The following is a 17,766-nucleotide window of genomic DNA, read 5'->3' as shown; positions in this document are numbered from 1 at the left end:
AACATAACAAGAATTCACAGAAAGTATTGAATCAAGACTCTCATCCATGGAGAAAAATATCCAAACACTGAATCCACCCGACAAAATACCACTCACCACTCTACCAACCCAACCCCAACCTCAACCACTTCCAATACTTCAAAATCACACTAATTCTACCACTGATATCTCTACCCTAGTCAAGGATGCCATGGAACATGAACAAAAACGCCAGAATGCTATCCTCTTTGGTCTTGATGAAAGTCATGAATCAGATATAACAAGAATAAGAAATATCATCCACCTCCATCACTCACATGCACAAACAATCACCCAAGAAGACATTTTGGAAGTTACCAGAATTGGACCTGAGCACAAGTATAACGATGGCTCAATAGCTCCCCGCTTCGGCAAAGTAGTATGCAAAAATGAACAAATAAAACAGCAATTCATCAAGACCATTAACCACATTGCCAGAAATAACAAGTCTTTCAACAAACTCAGATCCAGACCAGATCTTTCTCTCCTCCAATGTATTCGCTCTCATGAACTACGGGCAGAACTCAAGAAACGCTATGAACTTGGTGAAACAAACCTTTACATAGATTACCGCACAGAAAGCATCAAACCCAAAACCCATAATTCTCCCCACATCTTCCGATCTAACTTTCAATCTACCATCTCAGAACATCAAACTGACACCTGCCAGACCACCATCCCCCAACAACAAATGGACAACCCTACCACCTCAAACCAAGAATAGGAAAGCGTGCCCCTTACTTCCTCTAACCACCCCAAAACCAATCCCCAACACAAGACCAATCTCAAATGTAAACTATTAAATGCTAGAAGTTTAGTCAACAAGATATCTGAATTCCTCCTTCTACTTGACACCTCCAACTTTGATATAATTTTTATATGCGAAACATGGCTAAATGCTTCCTACCCAGTGTTGTGATTCCGTCTGAGGCTCCTCAGGGAACGGCTGAACCTCTGCCGGCTCCATGCTCAGAGGGGGAGGATGAGGAGCAGGAGGAGGAGGAGGAGGCCCAGGCAGACGGGGAGGAGGAATATCAGGCCGAGGGAGAGGGAGAACAGCCTGAGTCCCCCGGGGTGGAGCTCTCCCCAGCAAGCAGCCTGGAGTCCTTGGATGAAAATGCACAAGCCATCATCGATCTCAGGCAGAGAAGAGCAGCACAACGAAGGGGACAATTAGCCAGGTATTTCCAGCCCTAAATAGGCAACAGCTGGGTTTGGGTGTGGTTCTCCCCAGAAAGGCTGAAAAGGCAGACCCACCCTTCCTGTATTGTGGAGTATTATCTTTGGGAGTCCTGGGACCTGGCTGTGATCTTTGGCGTTTCTGACTCTGGCTTGTGGCCCTGAAGGCTGAAACCTTGGGGGGAAAGACGTGGGTCTTATTCTCTACAGTGGTGTGTGTGCCAGCAAGAAGTCTGCTGTATTGTCTGGCCGTCATGACTCTGCTGTGAAGCCTCATAGCCTGTCTGTTGGGAAGAACAGGTTTTTCTCTGTGTTTGTTTTTCCAACTATAAAGTGCCTTTGCTTTTACCAGCGTGTCTGGCTGCTTTTTTTTTTTAAATAGATTTATTGAATATATACAATAAAAACAAGATACAGAAAGACAAAAGGGATATGCATACTGTACATTTTAACATTTACAATCTACTTATGTAGTAATTGGGGAGTGAGAGAAGGTTAGGGGGTTGGGAAGGGAGGGAAGTAGATATAGAAGGAAGAGGGATAGGAAAAAGGGGCAAAGAAGGAGGGGGAGATAAAGAAGCGAAAACCAGCGTTAGAGCTGGGTCTTTCATGATTTGCGGCCTGTAGTTTGAGCTCGTAGTTGGTGTGTTTTACCCTAAGATTTTATCGATATGTTTTGAATGTAGTTTTTAGTGCCAATATGTATAAGTGATTTAGGGGTTTATTTTCTTTGTAAAATTGAAGTCCGTGTCGATCGATGTTTACAGTTTGTTGTTTCAATTTGATGTTATGATTTGTGATGTAGGTTGCTAATTTTTCAAGTTGTTTTTGTTGGATATTTTTCTTGATGAATAATTTTTAGATAATTCCTTTTTTTTAACCAGAGGTACCATTTATCCCAAGCTTTGTAGAAATCTGTCTCATCCTTGTTTTGCAGTTCCATTGTTAGTTTGGACATTTCTGCACATTCCATTATTTTAATCAAGAGTGATAGAGCAGTTGGGTTTTTTTCTTGTTTCCAAAATTGTGCATATAAAATCCGTGCGGCTGTAATAATGTGGATTATAATATATCTGTTTTCTTTACTAAAATTTTGTCTTATGATTCCTAGTAAAAATAGTTTGGGTTTCGCATGGATGATCTGAGAAGTAATTTGTTCTAGCATAGTTTTGATTTTTCCCCAATATTTTGGGTGGTTTCACATGTCCACCAGATGTGGTAATATGTACCTGGTTTTTCCCTGCATTTCCAACATAATGGTGATAGATTTGGATACATTTTTGCAAGTCTAGCAGGTGGCAAGTGCCATCTGTGGAACATTTTATAATGGTTTTCCTTATATGAGGTTGCCATCGTTAGTTTATAGTTAGCAGTCCAAATTTTTTCCCATTCGTTTAAATAAATTGTGTACCCAAAGTTTTGTGACCACGCTATCATAGTTCCTTTAACTATTTCTTCAACAGTATCATGTTGAAGGAGGATATTGTATATATTTGATATTTGCTTTTTTTGTGGACCAAAAATTATTTTATCAAGGGGGTTGTTTTTTTGGAAGCCTGATTTGTTCTTATCTTCATTATATTTTGATTTTATTTGTAGGTAGTGTAACCAATCTACTTTAATACCTTTTTCCATGAGTTTTTGCTTAGGGATTAGATCATTATTTTCGTTTAGTAGTTGGTCGTATGTTATAATTTTATCAGGGGTTAATGCATTCGGGTATATAATGGCTTCTGTTGGGGAAATCCATTTTGGGATGCAGAGGTAATGGGTTTTTTTAATGAAGTGCCAGGTGTTAATTAAGGTTTTTCGGATGTAGTGTGATCTGAAATATGTTGGTATTTTATCTATGTCTGTCATCAGAAACTTGTGCCACCTGGATTGAAGGTCATAGCCTTCAAGTGTTAATATTCTAGAATTTTTAAGTATTATCCATTCTTTCAGTAGGTTTACAATTGAGGCATGGTAGTATAGTTCCATGTTTGGTAACCCAAATCCACCCCTTGACCTATGGTCTTGTAGGTCTTTAAGTTTTATCCTGGCCTCTTTTTTTGTCCATATAAATTTGCGAATTTTTTTGTGTAAGTTTTTGAAAAAGGTCCTGTTTAGTTTAATGGGTGCAGTTTGGAAAAGGTATAGAAATCTAGGAAGTATATTGCTTTTAATTACAGCAATTTTCCCCATTATAGAGAGTGGGAGTTTCGACCATCTGCAAAAATCTTTGTCCATTTCATTGATTAGTTTATCGTAATTGTCTTTCTTGATAGTGCTGTAATTTGCGGTAATCCATAGTCCTAAGTATTTAACTTTTTTGGCAGTTTTTATTTTACTGGATTCTTCTAATTTCAATATCTGCTGTTTTGTCATATTTTTTGTTATCATTTTTGTTTTTTCTCTATTGATTTTTAGTCCAGCAATCTCTCCAAATTTATTTATTTCATTAATTAGGATAGGCGCAGATTTTAAGGGGTCTTGTACAATGAACACCATGTCATCAGCAAAAGCTTGAAGTTTATAGTGTTCATTTTTAATTTTTAATCCTTGGATTTCCTTGTTGTGTCTTATTTTATTTAGTAGAACTTCTAGTGCAAAGATAAAAATCAGGGGGGCTAAGGGACAGCCCTGCCTCACTCCTTTTTTTATACTTATTGTTTCTGTCATATCATTGTTTATCAGTATTTTGGCTGTTTGTATTGAGTATATAGTTTTAATGAGTTCTGTAAATTTATTACCAAGTTGCATTGACGCTATTTATGTTGTAAAGAATTGCCAGTATAAACTATCAAAAGCTTTCTGTAGATCTACGAATAGGAATGCTACTGGTTTATCTATGTTTTTATCGTAGTATTCTAAAGAGTCCAAAATAATCCTTGTGTTTGTTGTTATGTTTCTTGCCGGAAGGAAGCCATTTTGGTCTGTATGTATTCTAACAGTTAATATTCGTTTAAATCTTTCGGCTATGATGGATGCAAAAATTTTATAATCTGAGTTAAGCAGGGATATTGGGCGATAATTTTGAATGTAAGCTCTATTTTGTGTATCTTTAGGTATTAAAGTTATGTAGGCCTCGTTCCAGGAGGAAGGAAGTTTTGAACCCTCGAGAATTTCATTAACAAGGGGTAACATTATAGGCTCCAGAATTTCTTGAAATTGTTTGTAGAATTCGGCAGGTATACCGTCTGTGCCCGGGGTTTTATTATTTTTTTGTTTTGTAATTGCATTAGTTAGTTCTATTGATGTTACTTTGTCATTTAGCATATCCTGATCTTCCTTATTTATTTTTTCTGTGTTTTCTAAATTCTTGAATAGATTATTTATTAGTTGTTCATTTACGTCATCTTTTTTATATAATTCCTCAAAGAAAGATTTAATTATTTGTTTTTTATCGCTGAGTGTTGTTTTTAAAGCATCTGTATGATCATATAATGCCTCTATAATTTTATCTGCTTTTTGGTGAGCGAGTTTTGAGGCTAACCATCGCCCAGGTTTGTTTGCAAATTCTGGCTGCTTTTTTCAGTTGGTGTTGAAGTCTGGGGGCACCCAGACAGAACACCCAGACTCCATTATCACATCAAAAAACTACCATGTTTTCCGCTCAGATCATGAATCCCGTAGAGGAGGCGGAATAGCTATATTCTACAAAAAATCGCTGAACCTAAAAATCCTCAAAGGTGCACAGGATTTATTGGTACCTGAAACTATTGTCTGTGATTTATCCCTAAATACCACAATTTGCTTCTTACTCTGCTACAGAGCCCCGGACTATGACATCGACCATGCTAACAAATTATACACATTACTAACATGGGCAACCAACTGCCCATACCCCATTATCTTCCTCGGAGACCTCAACCTACCACACATTAACTGGTCCTTAAATGAATGCAGCACGGAACCCATCCATTCTACTATATATAATACCGTCACCTATCTGGGACTCGACCAACTAGTAACTAACAATACCAGACTTGATAACTGTCTGGATCTCATCTTCTGCAACAGCAAAAGTACAATATATGGCTTACAAATAACAGAACCAACAGTGACCACAGCATGATAAACTTCAGTCTCAACTTAAGCCACACTATGAACCACCAAAATAATACAACACCAAAATTCAATGCTGTACCACCTTTTAGGGAAGAAAAAGTAACTGCTGAGCAGAAGTACTACAAAGTCAAATTTGGAATCCCTTGGTTGAGAAGAAAGAATGCAGCATAAAATATTTTGTAGACCTTCATAGACAAAGAAAAAAAATATTAGATCAGATTAAAACAAGATAGGGGGAGGGGTATGGTCAGCGCCATATTTTATTTATTTTTTTTTAAACATTATTTGGATTGAAAAGTGAAACACTTAAAAAAAGTAATAAGAAATTTAAGGAAATCTATTGGAAGAGACTTTACGCATGAGAAAGTTTTTGAGTTGGAATTTTTTGTTTACCTAGATGTGACTTTCATGAAATGAGTTATCTGGATTAAGAGTTATATGCAGGCCACTGAAGCTGACTGTAGATCTGTAGGTTAGCAATTCAAATCTCATCACCGGCTCAAGGTTGACTCAGCCTTCCATCCTTCCGAGGTGGGTAAAATGAGGACCCGGATTGTGGGGGCAATATGCTGGCTCTGTTAAAAAGTGCTATTGCTAATATGTTATAAGCCGCCCTGAATCTAACAAGAAGGGTGGCATAAAAATCAAATAAATAAATAAATAAATAAATAAATCTGTTGTTGCTTTTTCACACACAAAAAAGGACTGACTTGGACATAAGGAATACTGGAGAATGGCTTTTTAGGCTCTTTTGTAGGCTGTTTGTTACAAACAGCTGGACAATATTAGCCATTTTATACGCAGAAGTGATGGAGGAAATAAGAGAAATAACAGACTTGGAGGAGATTCATAAGGAGATTCATGAGGACATTAAAAGTTTCCATCAATAATCAATAATTGATATTAGAATTGAAAGAGGACTACAAGCTGGGGATGGCAAAGAGGATATTGATAATCACTATAATGGACTTGATGAACATGGAGTTGGAGCAGAAGATGGAGGAGAACATGGAGCTGGAGTAGAAGATGCAGGAGAACAAGATGGACTAGAAGTATATAAAGAGAAAATTATTGGATGTGTAAATAAAAATAATGTTGGGATTAAGGATGAATTAAATGTGGGATATATTACATATTTTATTGATAGTGTGTGGTTATATGCTGAGGTGAAGCAAGAGAAATCTGGGAGTAAAATTATAGAAATTTTTGAAAAAGGTTTGGTTGATGAAGATATTAATGCCCACATTTTAAATGTTGAGTATATTAAGATAAGCACTGTTAAAGGAAGATGTGAACAGGGATATCAGATTTTACAAACCCTAAAAGGTAAGGGAATTAAAGAGAGAAAATTTGTAAAGAGTGGATTTTTAAAGTGGACATTTTATTTAAAGAGGAGAAGGGTGAGGAAGAAGAAGAGGAAAATAAAAAATAAAAAAGTGATACAAAAAGATGAAAGAGAAAGATACAAGGAAAAGGGTTTTTTGAAAAAAGCTGATTGATTTTAGAATATTTTACATTAGTCTCTTTATTGGCATCAGATCAGATTACTTACTGGACCGCCTTCTGCCGCACAAATCCCAGAGACCAATTAGGTCCCACAGAGTTGGCCTTCTCCAGGTCCCGTCGACCAGACAATGTTGTCTGGCAAGGCCTAGGGGAAGAGCCTTCTCTGTGGTGGCCCTGGCCCTCTAGAACCAGCTCCTTCCAGAGATTCACACTGCCCCCATCCTCCTCGCCTTTTGCAAGAGTCTTAAGACTCACTTATGTCATCAGGCATAGACTTGTTGCTCCAGAGATTGCGGGTTGTGAGTCCCTCCTGGTGAAGTTAGACTTAGGGGTTCAGGTGGGCTTGTTGCTCATGTACCTGCCTCCCAGCTGCATGTCAACAGCCCTGCCTGTGCTGCTCGAGGAGGTAGCCGGGCTGGCGGTAGGATTCCCCAGACTTATTGTCTTGGGGGATTTTAACCTGCCGTCGCTCGGCGAAACCTCTGGGTTAGCACAGGAGTTCATGGCCACGAAGACAGCCATGGACCTGACTCAAATAGTACAGGGTCCGACTCACAGGGTCCGACTCACGAGGGGGGGGGCATGCACCCAACATGGTATTCCTCTCTGGGAAATTGAGTAATGGTCTGAGATTAAGGGGCTTTAAAGTATTGCCTTTGTCATGGTCAGACCATTTTCTATTGCGGCTTGACTTCCTGGCTCCAATCCTTCCCCACAAGGAGGCGGAACTGATTAGGTAGTTCCACCCCAGACGCCTGATGGACCCAGAGGGCTTTCAGAGGGCGCTTGGGGTTATTCCAGATGCACTTGTACACAATTCGGCCGAGTCTCTTGCTGAGGCTTGGAACAAGGCTGCAGTGGAGGCTCTTGACCGGATTGCACCGTTGCGACCTCTCCATGGCACTAGACCTCGTAGAGCTCCATGGTTCAACAAGGAGCTCCAGGAATTGAAACGCGAGAAGAGACGTCTAGAGAAGCGATGAAGGAAGAGTAAGTCCGAATCTGATCGAACAGTTGTAAGAGCTTATATTAAGACTTACAAAGTGGCGGTCAAGGCGGCAAGATGCGTGTATCATACCGCCTTGATTGCATCAGCGGAATCCCGCCTGGCTGCTCTGTTTAGGGTGACCCACTCCCTTCTTAACCAGAGGGGAGTTGGGGAGACCTTACAGAGTAGTGCCGAGGATTTTAACACGTTTTTCAGTGATAAAATCGCTCGGATCCGGCCGGACCTCGACTCCGATTGTGTAACAGAGTTGACTGACAATGAGTCAGTCGAGGTGACTGGGGTCTGTACTTGTCCACCTGTCTGGGAAGAGTTTGATCTGGGGACACCTGATGAAGTGGACAAGGCCATTGGAGCTGTGAGTTCCACCACCTGCTTACTGGATTCGTGTCCCTCCTGGTTGGTCTCGGCCAGCAGGGAGGTGACACGGAGCTGGCTGCAGGAGATTGTCAACACTTCTTTGAGGAGGGGGTCCCTTCCGGATCCCTACAATTTATTTATTATTTATTATTTAGATTTGTATGCCGCCCCTCTCCACAGACTCGGAGGCACAGACTGGAGGGGTTGGGAGTGGGAGGCAGTGTTCTTCAGTGGTTCTCCTCCTACCTCTCCGGTCGGTCACAGTTGGTGTTAGTGGGGGGTCAAAGGTCAACTTCAAGTTTACTCCCTTGTGGGGTGCCTCAGGGGTCAGTCCTCTTCCCCCTGCTATTTAATATCTACATGAAACTGCTGGGTGAAATAATCCAGGGGCATGGGGTGAGGTATCATCAGTATGCAGATGATACCCAGCTGTACATCTCCAGCCCCATGTCCAGTCAACGAAGCAGTGGAAGTGATGTGTCGGTGCCTGTAGGCTGGTACGGTCTGGATGGGTGTCAACAGACTCAAACTCAACCCGGATAAGATAGAGTGGCTGTGGGTTTTGCCTCCCAGGGACAGCTCCATCTGTGTTTTTCCATTACCCTGGGGGGGGGAGAGTATTGACCCCCTCAGAAAGGGTCTGAAATTTGGGCATTCTCGTCGATCCACAGCTCACATTAGAGAATCATCTTTCAGCTATGGCGAGGGGGACATTTACCCAGGTTCGCCTGGTGTACCAGTTGCGGCCCTATCTGGACTGGGACTCACTGCTCACAGTCACTCATGCCCTCATCACCTCGAGGTTCGACTACTGTAATGCTCTCTACATGGGGCTACCTTTGAAAAGTGTTCAGATCGTGCAGAATGCAGCTGTGAGAGTAATCATGGACTTCCCTAGGTATGCCCATGTTACACCAACACTCCGCAGTCTGCATTGGTTGCTGATCAGTTTCCAGTCACAATTCAAAGTGTTGGTTATGACCTATAAAGCCCTTCATGGTACGGACCAGAATATCTCCGGGACCGCCTTCTGCCGCACGAATCCCAGTGACCGATTAGGTCCCACAGAGTTAGTCTTCTCCATGTCCCGTCGACTAAACAATGCCGTTTGACAGGACCCAGGGGAAGAGCCTTCTCTGTGGCGGCCCCAACCCTCTCGAACCAGCTCCCCCCAGAGATTAGAACTGCCCCCACCCTCCTTGCCTTTCATAAACTCCTTAAAACCCACCACTGCCATCAAGCATGGGGGAATTGAAACAACTTCCCCGGGCCTATACAGTTTATGCATGGTATGTTTGTGTGTATGTTTGCTTTTAATAATGGGTTTTTAGTATTTTTCTTAAATGATTACACTTGTTGTACATTGTTTTATTATTGCTATGAGCCGCCCCGAGTCTACGGAGACGGGCGGCATACAAATCTAATAAATAAATAAATAAGATCAATGATGAATTTAATTAGAAGATAATGGAATTTATCTGGATGACAAATTAGAAAGAATGGAATAAGGGGGTGTGATGGTAACTAAAATTAAATAGATGGGATTTTAAAATGTATCATTTGATTATATAAGATTTACTAACTCAAGACTATTTTATTGTAACAAAATAGAAGGTACTGTATATTGTTTTTTGTGTGTTATGGTGTGGGAAAAAAAATACCTTGAAAGATTAAAACAAGATAGCAGCACAGAAGGATAGACAATGAGCATAATAGGCTAAGGAGTGCCTGCCACCCAATATTTTGCATGAAAAGTTCCAAGCACGAACCATCTCTAACTTTGATAGTTTGAAAAGTAATAGAAATTTTATATTTATTTATTTATTTGTTTGTTTGTTTGTCAAACAATTCTAGGATGGTAATTTGTACAAATAAAACATTACATAAGTAATGATAAAAAGTAATGATAGAAGACAATAGGATAGGGACAATAGATACAATGGTGCACTTATGAACGCCCCTTACGGACCTCTTAGAAAGGGGGGAGAGGTCAATTGTAGATAGTCTAAGGTTAAATGTTTGGGAGTTAGGAGTAGAAACCACGGAGTCAGGTAGTGCATTCCAGGCGTTGATTACTCTATTGCCGAAGTCGTATTTTTTGCAGTCTGGTTTGGAGCGGTTGGCATTAGTTAAAATAGATTTTGTGCTCATGTGTTGTTGTAGTTGAAGGTGAAGTAGGATATTTTGGTATATGATTTTATGAACTATAGTTAAGTTGGAACGGAGACGACAGAATTGTAAGTTATCTAATCGAAGAATATCAAGTCTGGCGGAGTAAGGTAATTTGTTGTGAGAAGATGAGTGCAGGACTCTTCTTGTGAAATATTTCTGGACTCTCTCAATTATGTTGATGTCAAATATGCAATGTGGGTTCCATACAGGTGATCTGTATTCTAAGATTGGCCTGACAAATGTTTTGTAAGCTCTTGTTAGCAGTTCAATATTACCAGAGAAGAAACTGCGAAGGATTAGGTTAGCAACTCTTAAAGCCTTTTTGTCAATGTTGTTGCAGTGGTCTCTAGGACTTAGGTCATTGGATATGAGTACAGTGTTCCCTCGATTTTTGCGGGGGATGCGTTCCGAGACCGCCCGCGAAAGCCAAATTTCCGCAAAGTAGAGATGTGGAAGTAAATACACTATTTTTGGCTATGAACAGTGTCACAAGCCTTCCCTTAACACTTTAAACCCCTAAATTACAATTTCCCATTCCCTTAGCAACCATTTAGATTATTACTCACCATGTTTATTTATTAAAGTTTATTTTAAAAAAAGTATTAAATGCGGACAAAAGTTTGGTGATGACATTTGACGTCATCAGGCAGGAAAAACCGTGGTATAGGGGAAAAAACCACAAAGTATTTTTTAATTAATATTTTTGAAAAACCGTGGTAAAGGCTTTTCGTGAAGTTCGGACCCGTATAGGCTTTTCGTGAAGTTCGGACCCGTGAAAATCGAGGTATAATTACTATGGATATATGTGAAATATATATCCATATATTGTTGTTGTTGTTGTTCTTTGCAGGAAAATAAAATACAGATTTCCTGTTTTTAAAACTAAGAACCACCACAAGTGGAACTAAGGTTACCATATGATTTAAAATTTACTTTAAATGATCACCTTGTCATTGTCATGTTTATCCATTTTTTTTCTAAAGGCAAAAGCAGTTTTGGCAAAAGTGGGTTATCCCGGATTTATAATGAATGATACATATATTATAGAAGGCATCAAAACAGTAAGTTTTGATTTATTATTTACATTTATTACTTGTTGCAGTTGCATAATATAAATGACAAATGCATGTATGTTCATATACTCATTCACCATGTAGAATGTTCACGATTTAACCACAGCAAAGAGTATTACAAGTATAAATTACACAAGTCTTGTGCTAGATCCAATCATCCTCCCATTATAGAACCTCTTCTCCCTTATGCAGCCTATCTTCCTTACCTCATTCTTGTCTCATCCCTGCTTCATATTTGCTAATAGGCTTTTTGGCAGTAGTGAATGAGATGGTGGCTTTGTCCTTTCTTTTTCTTTTTTTAATTATTGTTTTTTTTAAAAAAATCCCACTATGAACATACATATTTCATGACCAGTGCATTGATTGGGTCAAGTCTTTTTTATACAATGTTAACAATAATAATACAAATAGTATAGAAGTCTAATTTTCCAACTTCAAACAATACTAGTCTCATTTAATATTCCTTTTAGATTTTCCCTTTAATTAATTTAAACATAAATAACATTTCTTTACATACACCCTGCATTTGTTATTCCTTAGCAAATGTTATCATTCAATATTCTAAAAATCACGGATTAATCCATCATAGCAACAATATTCCAAAAGTATAGGATTACTAATAACACATTATTTAATCCATCATAGGAATATATCTCAAAGTCCCCACCATTTCTAATCCTAAAATATTTTTAATTCACAATATATTTTAAAAAACTGTTAATATTAGTACTACAGTTAAAGTGACTAATCTTAAATTACCATCCACTACCCTGAATTTATTAGAGATATGGTATTTTCTCATTTTATTAATACATTTCCCATTATCAATAAAGGGCAACCATTTGCAGCCCTACTGGAATGCTCAGGAGGGGGTGCAGGGGCGGGCATGCTCCTGCGCCCCTGCCTTTCAATTTCCTGCATATGCGCAGAGTCATGGGTTGAAGCTGTCCCACCCAGGAACCATCAGCAGGAAGAAATCCTGCAGGAAGGAAAGGATTTCTTCCCGATGGCAGCTCCCGGACGGGAGGACCCAGCTCCATGGCAGAGGCGCTCCAGGTAGTCCCAGATTTCTTCCTTCTGATGGCTCCTGGGTGGGACTAACTGGGGTGCCTTTGCCAATGCAGGCAGCCGGAAACCATGGGGCTGGGTCCTCGGTGGCAGCGGCAGTCCATCCCACCAGAAGAAATAAATCCTGCAGGAAGGAAAGGATTTCTTCCCGTTGGCAGCTCCCAGCCAGGATGGATTGACAATGCCAATTCCATGGCTACCGACTGGCTGCATCGGCAGAGGTGCCCTGGTTAGTCCCACCCAGAAGCCACCAGATGGAAGAAATCCTGAGGTAGGAGAGCAGCTCCCTGGCAAGCTTCTCTCCTTCCTGGGTGGGGTGGTGAAATTCGGCTGCTGCACATGCACAGAAGCTGAATCATGCGTGCACCGCCGGCAGTGGCAAAGCTGCGCATGCAGCTTCATTTCCGCTGGTGGAACGGTGTTCCATGCTGTCCCTCTTGCTGCCCAACTCTGCACATTATCCATCATCTCTTAATCTTTTTAAAATTTCATCATTTATTGATTTTATTTAGTCAGTCTTTTATCTCTGTCTCTTGGAATCTTGCTTCTTCTCTTTTTCTTAACTTCTTGCTTCTCAGTTTTATTTTCCCCTTTCCCTGCTTTTTCTAATTTCTCATCTATTTCTTGAATAACATGTTCCTCTTTCCCCCAATTGTTGAGTAGCTTCTACAATCATTTCTATATTCTTAAACAATCCTTTTGTCTTTCTCGTCTCTTAAAAATTCATGCAGACTTTTACACAATATTTCTTCATACATTTTATAGTGATTTAATACAGATCATATTTCTATTATTCCAATATCTCAATATTTAAGAAACTCCTGCTTAATCAAATTTCATCAATCCCATAGTTATACCTCCAAAACCTCATGATTTATTTCATAATAATTTACAGCCTTATAGTTCCCCAATTGTATATCTACCAATTGTCCAAATTTTAAAATTTAATTTCCTTCTTTCCTTTCTTCTGACACTTTTCTTCTTTTGCCTCATAGGATATTTTTTAAATAACATTAATAATATTTGAAGTCCAAATTAGTCCAAATTAATCCACTAAATTCTTCTAATCTTTCCAATCCATAATCCACTAGTCAATTTTAATAAAGTTTAGTTGTTTGCAAATTAGTTCCTTTTATAACTCTTTAATAGGGAAAAAACCCATCATTGAATGTTCTCAGAATTTCCCCAGTCATCTTCTAATAACAGAGTCAAGGTTAGACCATTCACTAGATGTTGTTGCTTCTGTTCTGTGTACGTTTTTTAAAATAATATGAAATAATGCAACCATTATTTCCAAGAGCCATATTCTCTACACCTAGAAGTACATCCAATGTTGTACTTAGTCTGCACACTGGTTGATTAGAATTGAAGCAAGAGTTAGGAACTAATCATATCTTTCTGGATCAGAATCAACCAATTTTTCATGGGACATTTGTCCCTCCTAGTATATGATTGTACAACAAGGTGATATATAGCAATATCTTCAAACTACTTCACATGGTATGTTCTTTAACTACATATGAAATGGAACTTTTTGAAGAAATATTATAGTATATTGAATTTCAGAATAATTTAACAGCAGTTCCTTTGATGATATTTTCACCTCAGTGAATCAAAAGAACCATAACCTTTACATTTTTAAGTTATCCTATATCCTTTACCAATGGACCTTTTTCAAAACACATTTTAATGCCTTTCCTTCTGCAGTGATGGATAGCAGATATAAAGCTATCTCTGAAGCACATAATCAATACTTTTATGCTTCTAGGACAATTTCAAAACTTTAGAAGGTAATTTATGGGGAAGTGCACTCATAATTCATTGGCTAGAAAATAATTTTAGTGGAAAGCAAACCCAATCAATGAGAGAGGTATTAATAATCACTCTTTTAATTGTCCTATATATTGGTTTCAATTAGTTATATCATATCCAAAATATTTAGTAGAAGTATAATTTTTATTAAAATGTTATAATGCTATTATATCTTTGGATTTTGCCTGACTTGGTTTGGATTACAATGAAGAAAAGGAGGAGGGGGAGGCTTTTCTCCCCAGAATATTTAAATTCTGATATTTTACTTGTTTAGTTTATTAAGGTTGTTAATCTCTATTTAAATGTTATATTAGCATAATCTTTATATTTATTTTCAGATGAAGTTTTCAGAAATAGACTATTTTGGCAATGTCCTTCAGACTTGCAAACATGTGGCCCAATCAGATTTCTACTGGCTGAGAAAAGAAGTCTCCAAAACAGAGTGAGTTGGGAAGGGATGTACTGGGGAAATATTGAGATGAAATATTATACGATAATTAATATGCAAGAAATATAATTTAAGACAAAATTTAGTTATCTACAATCTGTTGTACTGAAACTGATAACATTTTAAACTCCTTGGTTTGCCTGCTTTAGAACTAAATAGGTTTTTGTAATGAAAACTATACTACAGATCAGTTTCTGCTGGCAATTATGGCTATTGGAATTTCCAGTGCTGCTGGAATTTTCGTCTAATAGAATTTTTATAAATGATGGTTATTCATGAAAATAAGCAAAAATTATTATGAACAGGGTCAATAAAGTAACGAGATTGAATCTTCATTTTAAAATGGATGAAAATAAGCTTCTTCTTTTATTTTAAAAGGAGATGTTTGCCAGATCAAATCAAGAGGAAAGAATACTCCTTCCTCTTTCCCCTCTAGCTTGACAATAGGAAGAGAGGTTCCACAATTACATAGATCGTAAAGTTGTTCCACAACCTACATTAAATCTGCTACTGCATTTCAATGTGCAGAAGAATGTGTAAAGAAGATAAAGAAACAGCTGATTCTTCTGTCTATTAGTTGTGTACCTCTCTGGGTGTAGAACAGGGTGGGACAAGACTATGTGGCTGAAATCTGTCTTTCAAAAACCAAAGCAATCCCTATCATAGCCCTTTAAATTATTGTTTTGCATATGTGTATGTTGTAAACTAAGAGAAAAACCTGAAGGCATTGTTCTGAGATTCTTCTAGATCAGGGGTGCTTAGATCTGGGCCTTGGAGCTGCCCTGGAAACAGCAAAGGACCGGCTCACTGCCAGTGAAAATGGAGCTCGGGAGGGCTCTGTTTTGGCTGGCAAAAGGTTTCAGGAGGCCATTGCAACTATAAATAGACCTCGGGAGCCCATTTTCGCTTTCAGAACACTCGGGCCACCACAAGCGCCCCCATTGCGAATGACATCGAGCTGGCTACATCTACCCTGGCCCTCCAAGGTCAAACACAATCCTGTTGTAGCCCTCTATGAAATTGAGTTTGACATTTCTATTCTAGATTATTTGCTATCATTTCTATAACAAATTGTATTTAGTTTATCATGAGTGTGTACAGCAGTGTCTAGAGCACCCTTTTGGAGATCAAATGACTGTTTCACAGGGGTCACCTAAGACCATGGAAAAAGACAAATTTCCCATGGTATTAGGAACTAAAACTGCTATTCTGACACACACCCTTCTTCATTCTTATATATGCGGTTATTAGCTTCACTTATATATCCTGATTAGATTCTTAGTCTCTAAAATGTAGATGAAATTAATTGGCAAATATTTCCTGAAATTTAAAATTGTAGGGCAGTTCTGTAGGGAGGTAGAACCAATTAGGTGGTTCCACCCCAGATGCCTAATGGATCCAATGGGCTTTCAGAGGGCGCTTGGGAAAATTCTGGATTCACTTATTCCCTATCCAGCTGAGTCCTTGGTAGTGGCCTTGAATATGGCTCCAAGAGGAGCTCTAGACCAGATTGTGCCTTTGCAACCTCTCTGTGGCAGTAGATCTCCTTGGTTTAGTGAGGAACTCCAAGGGTTGAAATGCCAGAAGAGACATCTAGAGAAATGTTGGAGAAAAAGTAGATCTGATCTGACCAAATACTTGTAAGATCTTATATTAAGACTTATCAGGTGGCACTCAAGGCAGCAAAATGCGCTATCATTCTGCCTTGATTGAATCAGCAGAATTCCACTCAGCTGACCTGTTTAGGGTGATTCACTCTCTCCTTAACCAGAGGGGTGTTCATGAACCCTTGCAGGGCAGTGCAGAGGACATTAATAAGGTTTTTTGCAGATAAAATTGCTCAGATCCAGATAGACATTGACTCCAACTGGAACACACTGTTGGCTGACAACGAGTCAGTCGAGGTGACCGGGGCTCGTCTTAGTCCTGTTGTATGGGAGGAGTTTAACCTAGTGACACCAGATGAAATGGACAAGGCCATGGGAGCTGTGAGCTCCGCCATCTGTTTATTGGACCTGTGTCCCTCCTGGTTGGTTTCGGCCAGCAGGGAGGTGACACGGGGCTGGGTCTAGGTGATTGTCAATGCTTCTCTGAAGGAGGGGTCCTTTCCAACTCCCTTCAAGGAGGCAATTGTGTGCCCCCTCCTCAAGATCTTTTCCTGAACCCAGCTGTTTTGAACAACTATCATCCTGTCTCCAACCTTTCCTTTTTAGGGAAGGTTGTTGAGAAGGTGGTATTGCTCCAGCTCCAATGGTCTTTGGATGAAGCCAGTCAACTGGGCCCTGGTAGTCTGGATTCAGATCCAGCTACAGCACTGAAACTGCTTTGGTTGCACTGGTGGATGATCTCTGGCAGGCTGAGATAGGGTCACTCCTCTATCCTAGTGCTTCTTGATTTCCCAGTGGGTTTTGATACTATCGACCATGGTATCCTTCTGCACTGGCTGGACGTGTTGGGAGACCAAGGCACTATTTTGTGGTGGTTCTCCTCCTACCTCTCTGGTCAGTCGCAGTCGGTGTTAGCAGGAGGCCAGAGGTTGACTTCTATATCCCTCCTTTGTGGGGTTCCTCAGGGATTGGTCCTCTTGCTCCTGCTATTTAATATCTAACCGCTAAGTAAGATCATCTGATGGCAGGGGTAGGTTATCATCAGTATGCTGATGATACTCCACTTTACATCTTCATCCTGTGTCAACTCAGTGAAGCAGTGAAAGTAATGTGCCAGTGTCTGGAGGCTGTGAGGGTTTGGATGGTTCAGACTCAACTACAACAAGATGGAGTGGCTGTGGGTTTTGCCTCCAAAGGACAATCCCACCTGTCAATCCATTATTCTGGGGGGGGGCGAGCCTTTGCTCCCACAGAAAGTATCTGCAACTTGGGTGTCCTCCTTGATCCACAGCTAAGCTTAGAAGACCATCCCTCAATTGTGGCGAGGGGAGCATTCTCACGAGTGCGCCTGGCGGACCAGTTGCAGTCCTATTTGGACAGGGAGTCACTTCTCACAGTCACTCATGCCCTCATCACCTCGAGGTTTAACCATTGCAATGCTCTCTACATGGGGCTACCTTTGAAGTA

At 39.8% G+C, this 17,766-nt stretch overlaps 1 protein-coding gene across 2 annotated transcripts in view; it reads left to right on the top strand.

Annotated features, from left to right (window-relative positions):
- PHEX (phosphate regulating endopeptidase X-linked) overlaps positions 1-17,766 on the top strand; it is a 236,351-nt gene that overhangs the window by 148,611 nt on the left and 69,974 nt on the right. For both annotated transcript variants that reach the window (XM_070750614.1, XM_070750615.1), the window contains 2 exons: positions 11,275-11,352; positions 14,583-14,686. In XM_070750614.1, coding sequence (XP_070606715.1) covers positions 11,275-11,352; positions 14,583-14,686 — 182 coding nt within the window. The remainder of the gene's footprint in view (positions 1-11,274; positions 11,353-14,582; positions 14,687-17,766) is intronic.

Source organism: Erythrolamprus reginae, chromosome 4 (assembly GCF_031021105.1).
Source record: "Erythrolamprus reginae isolate rEryReg1 chromosome 4, rEryReg1.hap1, whole genome shotgun sequence".
Taxonomy (NCBI): Eukaryota; Metazoa; Chordata; class Lepidosauria; order Squamata; family Dipsadidae; genus Erythrolamprus; species Erythrolamprus reginae.
Note: the sequence above shows the minus strand (reverse complement) of the source record. Positions and strands in the feature narration are given on the sequence as shown.